Genomic DNA, 13,209 nt, shown 5'->3' with positions numbered 1-13,209 from the left:
TTGTTTTATTTTATCCACCATTTCTACCTCAATCCTCACCTAAAGAAGCGCTAATCGTCAGCGTCAAATGTCAGTGAGTTATTTTCCTTATTAACAATAAAATTATTATAAATTCCAGTCAAATGATTAAATTTTGAAAAATTGTAGCATTCATCATATTTTGTACTAAAATGACATCTCCTCAAGATGAAAATCTTCTGAGCAGCCTCGAAAGTACGGCCAGCAATGAATTTATGTCGATCAACAATGTGCCACCGATTGATATCCCAGAAATGGTTAGCACACCACGGACCGCTTACAGTAGCGTTTCTTCAAGTGAAGTGTTTTCCACGTCCTCCGAAAAGCAGCAGCATAGTAGGGCTTTACTCACAACGTCATCAAGTATCCCTCTTCCTGTTAAACGTTCTGATCCTATAAAAAACCCTTTAATACTGAAAAACACCCGCTCGACCAACAAAAACAACTCATCTTCGACGAAAAATTGCACCAATACCATTTCAAACAAACACACTTTGGAAATAAAATTTATAAATACAAATAAACGCTACTTGCAACTGAAGAAAGAGCTGATAGATAAGCAAAAGCCTGTAGTACACCTTTACAAATCTTTACTCGACACCAAGAAAAAACTTGAAGAATGGGGTCAATTAGTCACTCTTGAAGATATCGAGCTAGTACCCTATAAAGAGTACAATCAACCTTTGAAATTTGACGGGGCAGGTGAGCAGGTTCCCCTAGAAATACTGCATGAAATGAAAGGCTCTGTAGTAGAAATACCAAAAACATTAGTTGAGGTATGCCAGAAACTGTTAAACAGAAGCGCATTGCTTGTGGAACTTTTGGATAAACTCGCCAAATCTGAGGTTGATATTGGAGATGTGGCAGGCCGGATTGAACCTCTAAAAAGTGAAGGGCAGCAGCTAGAAGAGTCTTTAGAAGTAATGTTAAGAGAACACGAAAAAAAGGTCGAAAATCTAGTTGCCAATTGGGGGGGTCTACTGCATATGGAGCAATCTAGAAATAAAGTCACTGATTTGGAGTTGAAATTGAAAGAAAAGGAACGTGTTATTCAGGAATCCAACCACGTTATTGTTGATTTAAAGAAGAATTTGGATGAAACGAAAGTAATCCATAGCAGTGCGGTGGTAAAATTAAATGAGACTATAAAAGATTTGAGAATCCAAATCAAGAAATTAGAACAAGACATTGAAAGTGAGCGAAAGGCCTCCACAGATGCAAGAACAAGAAACAGCTCAAATGCGCAAAACATTAAATTAATACGCGCAAAATTAGTAGACTTAGAAAATGAAAAAAAAAATTCGGAGGCGATGATTGAAATAACTCAGAAGAAACTTAAGAGCTTGCAGGAGCAATTAAAGGCTAAAGAGTTTCAGTGCAATAAAGTTAAAGGAGAAATGAGCGGGAAACTGAGAAGGCAGGAGATAATGCTTCAAAAACTGAGCACAGAAAAAAACGAAATTGCTACAATGCTTGCAGCCATCGAGGCGCAAAAACATATCACGGAAGAGAAAATGCAAAAGACCATTGAAGTCCTCACTGAACAGTTATGCACTACAAAAACTGAATTGGAGCACCTAGTCAAAGAACGGGATGCTGCTTTAGGAAAATGTGCGTCCTTCGAAGGCTATGTTGCTAGAATGGACGATGATACAATAGAGCAATGTGTGCAAGGAGTAGCGAGGAACGTGCAGATCCAGCAACTTGAAGATAAAAATAGATACCTAGAAGAAGGAAATGAAGGTGTTTCGAAGGGCTCCAGTAAGTTGATACCAACCGATTGTATCGAGTACACCCAAACGATGCAACAGATCGTAAGTCAACAGGAATGTATCAACAGGTATAAAATATTTTTATTTCTATCTGATAAGTAATTTTTGTAAATTCATTCCTGTCCTGAGGTTTCACAATTCAAAAATCGAAGCCTATTTTTTCCTTTATTTTTTCAATTATCTGTTCTATTTTGGGCCTGTTAGTGTTTAATTTTATTCTCTATCTACCAATTTCTGCAACATCGATCAATAAATGATAGCAAGACAAATTTACTTGCAAATTTTGATGAAGTTGTTTATTTAAGTATTGTTCTACTAAAAATTTCATTGCAAAAACTGCTTTATTGGATGCAGTAATTTAAAAAATACATTTTTTCATTAGGTATAGGACGCTGCTACAAGAGGGAGAGGAACAACTAAGAAGCAAAACCAACGAAATAGCGAACCTGCAAAAAGAAATAATGCAACTCCAAGTTAGACAGCAAGCCCTGGAAGATCAAAACAACACCTGTCTGATCGATCAACTACAAAGTATGATCGATGAGGGCCGCCAGAAGCTTAGCGAGCTCACGAAACAATCTATTGAGACCAGGCAAAGTCTCGAACACAACGCCAACGTCATCGAGCAACAAACTCGGCAAATGAGTCAAATGGAGAATCTTTTGAGATACCGAGAAAAAATGGCAGAGGTATTCAAAGCCTCTAGAGATAAATTGGTCTTGGAAAAGGAGAGTCTTGCTAGATACTCACAAGAAATGAAAACAGCTCTTGGAGAAGTAAATAAGAAGGGCAAAACGAAAGATCGCTTAATTAAAGAGCTGCAGAAAAAAATTAATTTGAGAGAGAGGCAGATTACAAAGTTGGAAACGGACGTTAGAGTAACAAATCAGACGAGATTCAAGTTGCAAGAGGCGGTCGAGTCTTTAGAAAAGGAGCTGCAAAACACCAGAGCTTACGTTAATTATTTTGCGGATATCAATCAGAGAGCCGGAGGACTTCAGAGACTCATGAAGGAACCCTTTTAATTGCGTTAGACACTTGATATTGAGAGTGAAGTATTTTTGATGGTCATTATTTATTGTTTGCTCATGAGTAGTAAAGATATTTTGGGGAAAAGGTTGTTTAGTTGATAGTTGATGAGAGTCCTCAAAAGAGGAAACAAATACTTAAGACACATATTAAGGTTGGAGAATTTTTGTACGTTTACGGTAAGGCGTTAAATAAACTCTCTCCAACCTACTACAAGTGTTTTTTAATGATCACTCGTTATTGGGCAGGCATATAGGCTTATTTCTGGCTTTTTTAAGACACGTAAATACTCTTTGGGATCTCTGACGAAGGAGCAAATTTCTAAGTCTTATGAGAGGCACTGTTAAGCGGCAAACCAGGACAGATAGCCGACTTTCCTGGTCGGCGTTTTATTTGAGGGTAGGGAGATAATTTAAAAATTCGTTTAGAGTGCCAAATTCGCTAATGCCAACCCTGTTCCTAAAACATACTCACATGGGGTGTGTGATCTCTGAACTCAACTTTTTCACTATCTGACTTTTGATTTGACATTTTTTGAAAATCCGACCATTCACAGCGCCGGCTTCAGCCCGACAACTTTTGAACCAAGTCAGGATTGCCGCGCTCAGGTTGCCAAGGAGATCGTAAACAACGGTGAACAATTTATTGTCAAATAGTTAACAAAAATCAAAAAATTACGAAAACCACAAAAAAATTGTGTGTTCGCGTAGTGGTTTAAGTAGAAGACCTGTAAAATAAGCCAAAAACCGACATTCCACCGCAAGTCATGTTTCCCATGGGGTCCCTGTATGTGGGGGACTTGCACCCTGATGTCACGGAGGCTATGCTGTATGACAAGTTTTCTTCAGCGGGGCAGGTTGGTTTTTAAGGGTTTCCGCAGGTCAGCAGGCTTTTCGTCAGCCGATAGTTGAATTGAGATCGGAGTGCGAATTCACATGCATATATTTATCGGCCGATTTAAAATCTGTGAATGTGCGGACTCACGTATCCGTTAATGGCGATGAACCGACGACCAAACTGCTGATCAACAAAAAGTCTGCAATTATGCGTGGACCCTAATTAATTTCTTTTTAACCGGTTATCAGTCAAAATAATCCTGGAGTAGGCGGTGAGCTATAAACGTAGGATGTTGATTAAACCATTTGCGGTTTACCACCAAACATTTGACTGATAACAGGTAACGGATGAATTTATCCAAAACGTACATCTAAGAGGTGTCAAAAAAAACTGAATATTGGAATTAGCCGAATTAAAAAACAAGTAGAAGCATCCGTTTCGTCCTCAATTTCGAGCATGTACTGCTTAATAATTGTTTTTCATACGATAAAAATATTAGTTTTGCACGAGCTGTCATTCAATGCATAAAACATGAACTTTTGGTACACCAATTATGTGGAGGTGGTTTCGTGAGAAAAATTTTTCCCTTCAGGACGATCCACCACATAGGCAACTCGTATTTAAATTTTACTAGACGAAAATCGTTGTCCAATTGAAAAAAAGAGCGTGCAGGATAGTTTGAAGTGACTCAACAAGCAATTTCAGTTCGATCGCGTGTAATCGGAAATATTTCAAAGGAAAGAAAATGGCTCCCTCACCAGCTACCCGAAAACCACGAAAATCGAAGAGTTGACATTCGCACGAACTTGCGTTGTCAGTATAAAAAAAGAATTTTCTGTATGACAATCCTAAGTGAAGGTTCTACTATGGATATGGTGGTGATTGGAATGTAGTCAACGATTACAGCCGAATAGCCCCAAATGATCAAATTAACAACCAATTAAAACGTTGCTGCACGAAAATGCTCGTTCGCATACAGCAAAACCGAACAAGGAATTTATCTTCTTAGGCTGGTAAATTCTCCAGCGTTCGGTGCATTCTCCAGACTTGACTCTTTGCGATTTCCACTGATTCAGATCAATGCAGTCTCATTTAAGTGACCAGCGGTTTCTAAAGTTAAAGTTGTTAGAAAATGGCTCGATAACTACATATTTTCCTCGAAACCACTGAGTTTATATTGCGAACACGTCCACATCTTAAAACCATAGATAGTACCGGAGATTATTTTGATTATTAACATCTCCAATAAGTATGTCTTTAATTTAGCTTAATTGCACCAAAAATGCGGTTTCTATTTGTACACCTATTAATATTTCAACCGTTACTTCAGGTCTTGTTTAATAATCACTTTTTATTTAATGAGATTACATAATACCTCGTTTCAGAAAATTAATTTCTGGAGTGAAATTTTACGTTTTAGAGTAATTTGAAGGTTTACCAACTAAAAATGAATTGTTCAGTACATTAACTTGAACTGTGCTGAGAGCTGAAGTGTTTACAATTTTTGTGGCTCCATTCGCGTTGGTACTTTCTTTCTCATTTTCTCTGATGTTTACTAGGTTCTATCGCTTCGAATCTGTCGCGATTTCCGCACAAAACAATCTCTCAGTTACGGCTATGTGAACTTCAACAGTCCTCGTGATGCAGAAACCGCGCTAGACACCATGAATTTTGATCACTTAAAAGGGAAGCCCATTAGAATCATGTGGTGTCAGCGGGATCCCTCTCTGAGAAAGTCTGGAGTCGGGAACGTTTTCATCAAGAACCTGGACAAAAACATTGATAATAAGGCCATGTACGACACGTTCTCGGCATTCGGGAGCATTCTCAGCTGCAAGGTAGCTTTGGACGAAGACGGTTATTCCAAAGGATACGGCTTTGTTCACTTTGAGAGTGAAGATATCGCTAATCGGGCTATAGAAAAGGTTAGTGGAAATAAATAATAAATCCATCATTTTGTTGTCGTTCTAAAGGTGAATGGAATGCTTTTAAATGAGAAGAGGGTGTATGTGGGTAAATTTATCCCGCGATCTGAAAGGGAGAAAAAGTTGGGGGACCGAGTCAAGCAATTTACAAACATTTACGTCAAAAACTTCGGGCAGCACATGTTGGATGAGGAATTTTACGGAATTTTTTCAAAGTTTGGAACGGTCACAAGCAGCATGGTGGCGAGGAACCAGGATGGGACTAGCAAAGGGTTTGGGTTTGTCGCTTTCGAAGATGCTAATTCGGCCGAAAAAGCTGCACGAGTAAGTTTTGTTACCGAAAATAATGACTGGAGCATGCTGTAAGAAATGAATGGATGCAGGAAATGAACGGTAAAGAGTATGACAATCGGACACTCTATGTGGGACGCGCTCAAAAGAAGTCGGAGCGCATGAACGAGCTGCGAAAGAAATACGAGCAGCAGAGAATGGAGAGATTCAACAAATTCCAAGGTCTTAATCTCTATATCAAAAACCTGGATGACTCTTTTACCGACGACAAGTTGAAGGCCGAATTTGAGTGTTTCGGCAAAATCACCTCTGCCAAGGTTTTTAAATTGAGTCTTGATAAATGTTTATTAGAAAAAATCGAAATTCAGGTGATGACTGAGAATGGGCGATCTCGAGGATTTGGGTTTGTATGTTTCTCTGCCACAGAAGAGGCAAACAAGGCCATACATAACATGAACGCTAAAATAGTAGGCACAAAGCCGCTCTACGTTGCTTTAGCTCAACGCAAAGAGGCTAGAAGAGCATTCCTCACTAGCCAATATGTTGCTAGAGCTCATGCAGCCAGACAACAGGTAACAATTCTGCAATAATGCGTTCATAAATTGAAATAATACAATTTCAGGGTTTGCAATTGCCAGGTGGTCCTCCTTTCTTGCTTCCAGCGGTGGCGCAAGGTCCACGTATATTTGGTCCTGCGCCTGCATTGAGGGCGGCACCACGATGGCCCTCTTTGCAGCCTTTGTCCCGACCAAATGGAGCCTCTTTCGAGCTGCCACTGCTTGGTGCTGCGCCCTTTCGAGCGCCTTCGCGGCCTGCTTCTATAAGAGTGCACGCTCGACCTATAACCGGTAGTTATGTAACCCTCCCTCCGACTTAAACCTGTAGACATTTTTTCCCTATCGAAGGATGAACATATTGTTTGTAATGTCTTTAGGTGTGACGGTACATACAGCGCGTCCAAACTCCAAGTACACAACTCGCCATGGCCCGGAGACTTTTATTGCTGATTCGAGAATCGTGCATGCGGCTCCACAGGAACAAAAGCAACTTTTAGGTAAATTTGAAAGCAAATTAAAAACGTTTTAGCTACACCAAGATTCATAGGGGAACAATTGTTCCGAATTGTGGAGAAACTTCATCCAGAGTTGGCAGGAAAGATCACAGGAATGCTGCTGGAAATTGACAATTCCGAACTGGTGCATATGATTAAGAATCAGGAATCTTTGATGGCAAAGGTGCGTTAATAGTGTTGATTTTGTTTTTTAAATATCATTTTTGAAAGTACATTTAGGTTGAAGAAGCAATAGCGGTACTTGAAGCTCACAAAGTGAACAAGAAAGGGATAACAGTGCAAGACAAAGCATGAAAAACGCAGATTTCGATGTGCGGGTGTCTCATTATCGTTAATTTAAGACGTTTTTGATAATAATTCCTGAATTAATTTGCATGTTTGCTAATTGCATTTTTTTAATTAATAAATGTTAATATTTTCTCTTACCAATAAGTACGATAAAACATATACAGTTCTTGCTAAATTCGCTCAATGCATAAAATAGAGCTCGAAGTAGAGCTAAAATTAATTTACCCGCATAATGTCTGACCACGCGTCTCTTTGTTCTGAGTCATACCAGCCTCAGGTGTCTGCCGTCAAGATACTGTAAACGTTACCGTTTTGTTTAGTGGGTATAGCCTCGAGATTTTTCGAATGTCTCTGCTACTGAGTTTCATATCAAAACAGAATGGTATGTGGCTGAATAAACGTTAATGGCTTTATACTTTTACGTCTTATTTATGGAGGTAAGACATCACGACAATTTCACACCACCGCGCACCATCCCGTAAAAATAACTGATGTACACTAGATTCTACGGTAAAAACATTTATTACTGGGAGATACCCCGTAAAAACAATCGAATCTTGTAAATTTTCACTAACAGAAAACTGTTTATGTTTTTTTTTCAAATTTAACATGTAGTAATTTTTATAACATTAATCAATTACAAAATTACAAAACTTTTGTATTTATTATCAAACAAAAATCACAAACATTCAGAAACCTGGATCCCAATCAGTTTCTTGATTGATCATCTTCTTTTCAAAACATGATATTTTGTCTCCTTTTACAAACGTAATATCTTGGTCGACCAGCTGAAGTCCACATTCAGTGTCTGCTTTTATCACATCAACTTCACTTTTTAAATGCCTCATTGATGCTAAAGGTCCTAGAAAAAGAAAACAAATGAGTTATCCATCAAAATTTCCCGTATTATCGTTTTAGAAGTCAACGAATTGGACTATAACTTACCTTCATAAACAATATTTTTTTCCCTAATCACTCTAAACAGAGCATCTCTCTTCAGAAGCCCAGTCACACATCGGCATCCCGCAACTGGTAACAATTTTCTTCCTTTGCTAATTTCAAACTGTTGCAATACTTCAGCTTCTCCTAGAATTTCTTCAATTTCTATTTTCGGTAACCTGAAACATTTGAAGCGAATTAAAACGACTAAAGCCAAAACAAACGATAAAAGGGGGTTATGGAGGCAGGTTGTTTCATTCTACAGGGATCGTCACCTAAAAAAATTCTACTCGTCAGTGCCAATGTCAGTCAACAATTTTTCCTTAACATAAAAATTTCAGAATAAAATTATAAAGTTGTAAGAAACCGCAGTTTCTTTTCGCAATTTCCATGAGACATGTCTTCCCCAGAAACGGATAGCATATCACAAATCACTTACAGCAGCGCTTCTTCAATTGCAGTGTTTTCTACGTCCTCGGCGAAGCAATTTAATAAGTGACCCCAAGTCCGGATTTGTGCTAGGAAGTCTTCGCACTCCACGGCTTTAACCACATCATCAAACATATCTCTTCCTGCCAAAAGTCCTAGCGCTATAAAAACTCGGTCACTACTCAAAATTGCTCGCTCCAATAATAAAACGAGTTCCTTTTCGACGAAGAGTGGTACCAGGACCGTTTCCAACCAACACACTTTAGAAATAAAATTTATAAACATCAACAAATCCTACTTCCAATTAAAGAAAGAGATGGTGGTCAAACAAAAGCCTGTAATACCCTTTTATAAATTTCTACTAAGGGCTAAGAAAAAATTTGAGGATTCGGACAAATTGGTTACTCTTAAGGATAGCAAACTAATGTCCTACACGGGATATAATCAAGCGTTTAAGTTTGAAAATGCAGATAAGCAATTTCCTCTGGAATTATTACGTGAAACGGGAAGTTCTGTAGAGGCAATTCCAAAAACTTTAACCGAGGTATGCCAGAGTTTGTTAAACGAAAAAATGCTAATTATGGAACTTTTGGACAAGGAGTTGCGATGGGTCGTGTCGAGTCCTTAAAAAGATCAGTGGCTGCATGAGGCTCTGCAAGCAATATGAACAGAACATGAAAATAAGATAAAAAATCTAGTTCCAAATCGGGAGAGTCTGCTGAATATTAAACAGTTTAGTAATAACGCCAGCGCTTTGGAGCTGAAATTGCAAAAAGAAAACAAGGACGCTTCGAACTCCGCCAGAAGGCTAATTACAATCGATTCTAAAAACTACACCGAGACAACGTACCAGCCCGTCAAACAGCAGGAGTGCATTAACAGGTATAAGATGTTTAGCTTTTTTTGAAGAATTTGAGGCTCTACGCAGAAGTACTTAGTACAATTAATAGAAATAAATAATATAACGCTAAAAATTCAAAATTTAAACTATTTTTCTTGAAAAATACATATTCCTTTCATTAGGTACAAGATAATGTTGCAAGACAGTGAGAACAAACTCAGTGATAAAGCCTATACAGTATCGGACTTGCAAAAAGAAATAATGCATCTACAAATTACTTAACGAGCTCTGGAAGACCAAAACAACACCTGTTCGACTGATCAATTGCAAACGATAATCGAGGAGGGTCGCCAAAAGCTAAAAGAGCTCATGAAACGATCTGCTGAAAGTGAGCAAGCTCTCGAACACAATGTCAACATTATCCAACAACAAATTCTCAATCTTTTGAAGGGCTGGGAAACTATAGTAGCAGAATTGATACTCTTTAAAGATAAATTGATCTTACATAATGAAAGTCTTGATAGGAATGCACAAGAAATGAAAACGGTGCTTACAAAAGTAACTCAAGGGGGAAAAATGAAAGACCACTTAATTATAGGGCTACAGGAAAAAATTAATTTAAAAGAGAGGTAGATTACCAATTTGGAAAATAATATTAAATCATTGGAATCCAATTTGATGATGGCGAAGGAGAAGAGGTTCATGTTGCAGGAGGCGATCGAAGTACCGAAAGAAGGAATTGCAAAGCGTCAAAACTCACTTTAAAGAATTAATGGATATCAATCAAAGGAATTGTAGACAAAAGTTTTGGAATTTCTTTTGAGTGCGCTTGAATTTTGAAATTGTCAGTGAAGCATTGTTGTTCGTCGCAAATAATTGTTTATTCAGGGATAGTGAAGAAATTTTAACGTAAAGTGTTATTTAAATGAGAATATAATATTTTACAATAAACTTGCCTTGTATTGACTTCCTTCTTAAAATCCTCTATTAGTTTATATATAACATTATGCTCGCGAACATCAATACCATCCTCCATCACTATAGACTTAAGACTATGTGGCATTGGTATATTAAAAGCGTATACCACGCAATTAAACGCTTTGGCTAGTTCTATATCTGTTTGAGTCAATGGCCCAACTCCATAATTAACAATATCTAAGGGACAAAGGTCCGATTCGTAAGTATCTAGGGTCTCCAAGATTGCTTCTAATGTACCAACTACGTCGGCTTTTACAATTACATTTATGGACGGTGATCCATCGTCTGAAAGTTGGTATATAAGTGATAATTTCAGACCGGATTCTTTCCCAAATAGTTACCTTCAGCAATTTCTTTCTGCCTCGGTCCTTGCCTCCTCATTTTAAATCTCCCCGACAGTCTTTTTTCCTTTAAATATTGCTTATATTCTTTATCATGCATTTCCTGTTTTTGTTTTATAACTTTCAAATCTTCCTCCAATTTCTTTTGCTCAAGAGCATCCTCTCTAAACTAAAAAAAAAATATATGTAAATCAATAAATTGGTTTGTATAACTAATGCAACTTACTTTGATAACAATTTTAGCCTCTTTTTCACTTTTAGCTTCCAAAACAACATCTCCAGCAGCAGGCAATTCTTTCCAACCATCAATTTCCGCTGAATAACCAGGAAGAACTTGGTCCAAAATTCTTCCATCAGCATCTTTAATTGATTTCACTTTTGCCATTGCAGTTCCAGCCACCAAAATGTCACCTTTCTTTAAAGTACCTGGAAAACACATTTCATACCACAAAATAATATACTAGTCCTGTTCACACCTCTCTGAACAACCAAAGTAGTGACGTTCCCCCGCCCTGAGTGCGTGTTACTTTCAATGATAACCGCCTCGACGGGGCCTGTAGGATCCCCACCAATTTCCAGCAAATCAGCTTGCAAAACCAAAGCTTCAGTAAGCTGATTTAAATTTTGTTTCTTCAATGCTGAAATCGGAACCGCTTGAACGTCACCTCCAAGGCATTCTACTTGAATACCAACCTCGAGCAACATCCTTTGGGTACGTTCAATATCTGCTTTAGGTGAATCTATTTTGTTAATTGCGATGAGTATGGGAACTGAAAGCAAAGGTTTAATAGTCGTTTATATTTTGCAAGAGCACTTTATTAATTGTTTTATGACATTTTCTGCAATTACCTCTAGCATTTCTTGCCATTTTTATAGATTCAACAGTCTGGTCCATCACCCCGTCATCAGCTGCAACAACTAATACCACAATGTCAGTCAAATTAGCTCCTCTTGCTCGCATTGCTGTAAAAGCTGCGTGTCCTGGAGTATCTAGAAAAGTTATTTTTGCACCTATAATTTCATATTCACAAATTAGTTTCCCAGAGCTGATTTATGCAAAGTACCAGAATTAAGAGTAACAAGGAAGGCCCCAATATGTTGTGTAATGCCACCAAACTCTTGATCTACTACACTGGAATGTCGTAAAGCATCTAGTAAGGTGGTTTTGCCATGATCTACATGACCCATAATTGTAACTACTGGAGGTCTAGGTTTTAGGTCTTCTTTAGCAGGAGGTGGACGTGGCTTAAGAACTTTGATTTCATCCTTATACTCATGAGCTTCATTTGAGGGTTTTGCTGTAGAAGAATCAGGCATGTGAAAGGCAAATTGCATAAGTACATGTGTAGGTAATTACCAATAAATTTCATCCTTTTTCCACCCCTTCTCAATGCATTTTGAAGTTGTTTCATGTCATTTATTTGGATATTTGGATTATGATATACATTGCTAAATAGTTCTTTTATATGATCAATATCCTCTTCCAGCACTTTTGCTAATTCTAGTAAAGTAATTCCCTGCCATACACCAATTACTGGACCTTTAGATTTAGGTGCATATTGTATTATCTTTGTAACTTTCTAATAAATTGCTCCAGTAAGAGTCAAAGATATATACTCAATAGATTCATTTATTTACCTTCTCTTCTGGGGATTTTCTTCTTTTGTGGTAGATACAGCTTGAATGGAAACTCATTCTTCCATTTTTCAATTGAATTGTACTGTAATTGCTATTGAATAATAAATTTTTAAGAGGGGAATGACATAAACTGAAATAAAAAAAACAATGTCAAAAAAGCTCGATAGAAAATGATAAAGTTTGTTTTGATTATTAAATCAAAGTTAAATCTATAAAAATTTAATGTACAATTTGATGGTTTTTAGGCTGAAAAGAACCTATGGATATGTAAGATTCAAAGATATAGGTAAGTACCTTGCAAATAATAAGTAAATGGTTGTTCTTGAAGTTGGTTATTGATAAATTTTAGGTAAATGATCAGGTAAGTATGAATCGATGTTTCCAAATATTTTAATTAACATTTTCATTGGGTTTTGAGTAATAAAGAGCTTTGATATACATAAGGTTATTTAAAATCGCTTACATTATCCTCTTTAAATGATACCTTTGAAGACTTTGGTATTGGTAACTTAAAACAGTTCCTACATTAAAAATTTTCAAATATATGGCCATAATTTATTAAAGAAGGGTGCCAGTTTATTAACAGTTTTTCATTTCAAAAATTTATGAGTACTGGTTTATTGAAATAATTATTATTCATCAAGTCAAGCAAAAAATTTATATTTTATGTTATGAAATTTATTATATATTACAATTTTTTTAATATTCAAGTTATAAACAAAATGTAAGGTTAAGGTTTGAAATTGACAAGTTATGTTTTTTCTTTCGTCTCATTAGCGAAACCGAGACAACATCTATTCCAGAAACTAAT

General features: G+C 37.1%; 3 protein-coding genes across 7 annotated transcripts; 2 read left to right on the top strand and 1 right to left on the bottom strand.

Annotated features, from left to right (window-relative positions):
• The first annotated feature begins 15 nt into the window (after positions 1 to 15).
• On the top strand, positions 16 to 2,974 carry LOC136341625 (putative leucine-rich repeat-containing protein DDB_G0290503). The gene is made up of 2 exons (XM_066286799.1): positions 16 to 1,858; positions 2,173 to 2,974. Exons 1-2 carry the CDS (start codon positions 171 to 173, stop codon positions 2,813 to 2,815), a joined length of 2,331 nt encoding a protein of 776 aa, XP_066142896.1. The 5' UTR covers positions 16 to 170; the 3' UTR covers positions 2,816 to 2,974.
• Positions 2,975 to 3,463: 489 nt separating this feature from the next.
• LOC136341627 (polyadenylate-binding protein 1-like) lies at positions 3,464 to 7,369 on the top strand. 4 transcript variants are annotated; one of them, XM_066286804.1, is made up of 9 exons: positions 3,464 to 3,675; positions 5,216 to 5,581; positions 5,798 to 5,905; positions 5,965 to 6,189; positions 6,241 to 6,444; positions 6,495 to 6,720; positions 6,807 to 6,926; positions 6,977 to 7,107; positions 7,164 to 7,369. In XM_066286804.1, exons 1-9 carry the CDS (start codon positions 3,586 to 3,588, stop codon positions 7,236 to 7,238), a joined length of 1,545 nt encoding a protein of 514 aa, XP_066142901.1. In that variant the 5' UTR covers positions 3,464 to 3,585; the 3' UTR covers positions 7,239 to 7,369. The 4 variants fall into 4 exon arrangements, with proteins under 4 accessions (XP_066142901.1, XP_066142900.1, XP_066142899.1 ...); XM_066286803.1 differs by having other exon boundaries at positions 5,630 to 5,905; positions 6,825 to 6,926; XM_066286802.1 differs by having other exon boundaries at positions 5,630 to 5,905.
• Positions 7,370 to 7,735: 366 nt separating this feature from the next.
• Positions 7,736 to 13,152, bottom strand: mIF2 (mitochondrial translation initiation factor 2). Of its 2 annotated transcripts, none has more exons than XM_066286800.1 (11): positions 12,862 to 13,152; positions 12,399 to 12,528; positions 12,118 to 12,340; positions 11,825 to 12,058; positions 11,610 to 11,771; positions 11,237 to 11,530; positions 10,987 to 11,186; positions 10,761 to 10,929; positions 10,398 to 10,704; positions 8,178 to 8,350; positions 7,736 to 8,094 (listed from the first exon to the last, which is right to left on the bottom strand). In XM_066286800.1, exons 1-11 carry the CDS (start codon positions 12,948 to 12,950, stop codon positions 7,922 to 7,924), a joined length of 2,154 nt encoding a protein of 717 aa, XP_066142897.1. In that variant the 5' UTR covers positions 12,951 to 13,152; the 3' UTR covers positions 7,736 to 7,921. The 2 variants fall into 2 exon arrangements, with proteins under 2 accessions (XP_066142897.1, XP_066142898.1); XM_066286801.1 differs by lacking the exon at positions 12,862 to 13,152 and adding an exon at positions 12,693 to 12,711.
• Positions 13,153 to 13,209: the final 57 nt, after the last annotated feature.

The sequence above is a fragment of the Euwallacea fornicatus genome, chromosome 10 (assembly GCF_040115645.1).
Source record: "Euwallacea fornicatus isolate EFF26 chromosome 10, ASM4011564v1, whole genome shotgun sequence".
NCBI lineage: Eukaryota > Metazoa > Arthropoda > Insecta > Coleoptera > Curculionidae > Euwallacea > Euwallacea fornicatus.
This window is presented reverse-complemented; position numbering and strand designations above follow the sequence as displayed.

Excerpts from the sequence above, each read along its gene's own strand:
- LOC136341625 (XM_066286799.1), top strand. The coding sequence starts at position 171 with ATGACATCTCCTCAAGATGAAAATCTTCTGAGCAGCCTCGAAAGTACG. Across the intron at positions 1,859-2,172 it reads CAACAGGAATGTATCAACAG|GTATAGGACGCTGCTACAAG; the intron begins GTATAAAATATT and ends TTTTTTCATTAG.
- LOC136341627 (XM_066286802.1), top strand. The coding sequence starts at position 3,586 with ATGTTTCCCATGGGGTCCCTGTATGTGGGGGACTTGCACCCTGATGTC. Across the intron at positions 6,190-6,240 it reads GCAAAATCACCTCTGCCAAG|GTGATGACTGAGAATGGGCG; the intron begins GTTTTTAAATTG and ends ATCGAAATTCAG. Across the intron at positions 6,927-6,976 it reads GGAACAAAAGCAACTTTTAG|GGGAACAATTGTTCCGAATT; the intron begins GTAAATTTGAAA and ends CAAGATTCATAG.
- mIF2 (XM_066286800.1), bottom strand. The coding sequence starts at position 12,950 with ATGGCCATATATTTGAAAATTTTTAATGTAGGAACTGTTTTAAGTTAC. Across the intron at positions 12,059-12,117 it reads AAAAAGGATGAAATTTATTG|CAAAACCCTCAAATGAAGCT; the intron begins GTAATTACCTAC and ends ATTCTTCTACAG. Across the intron at positions 10,930-10,986 it reads AGGCTAAAATTGTTATCAAA|TTTAGAGAGGATGCTCTTGA; the intron begins GTAAGTTGCATT and ends TTTTTTTTTTAG.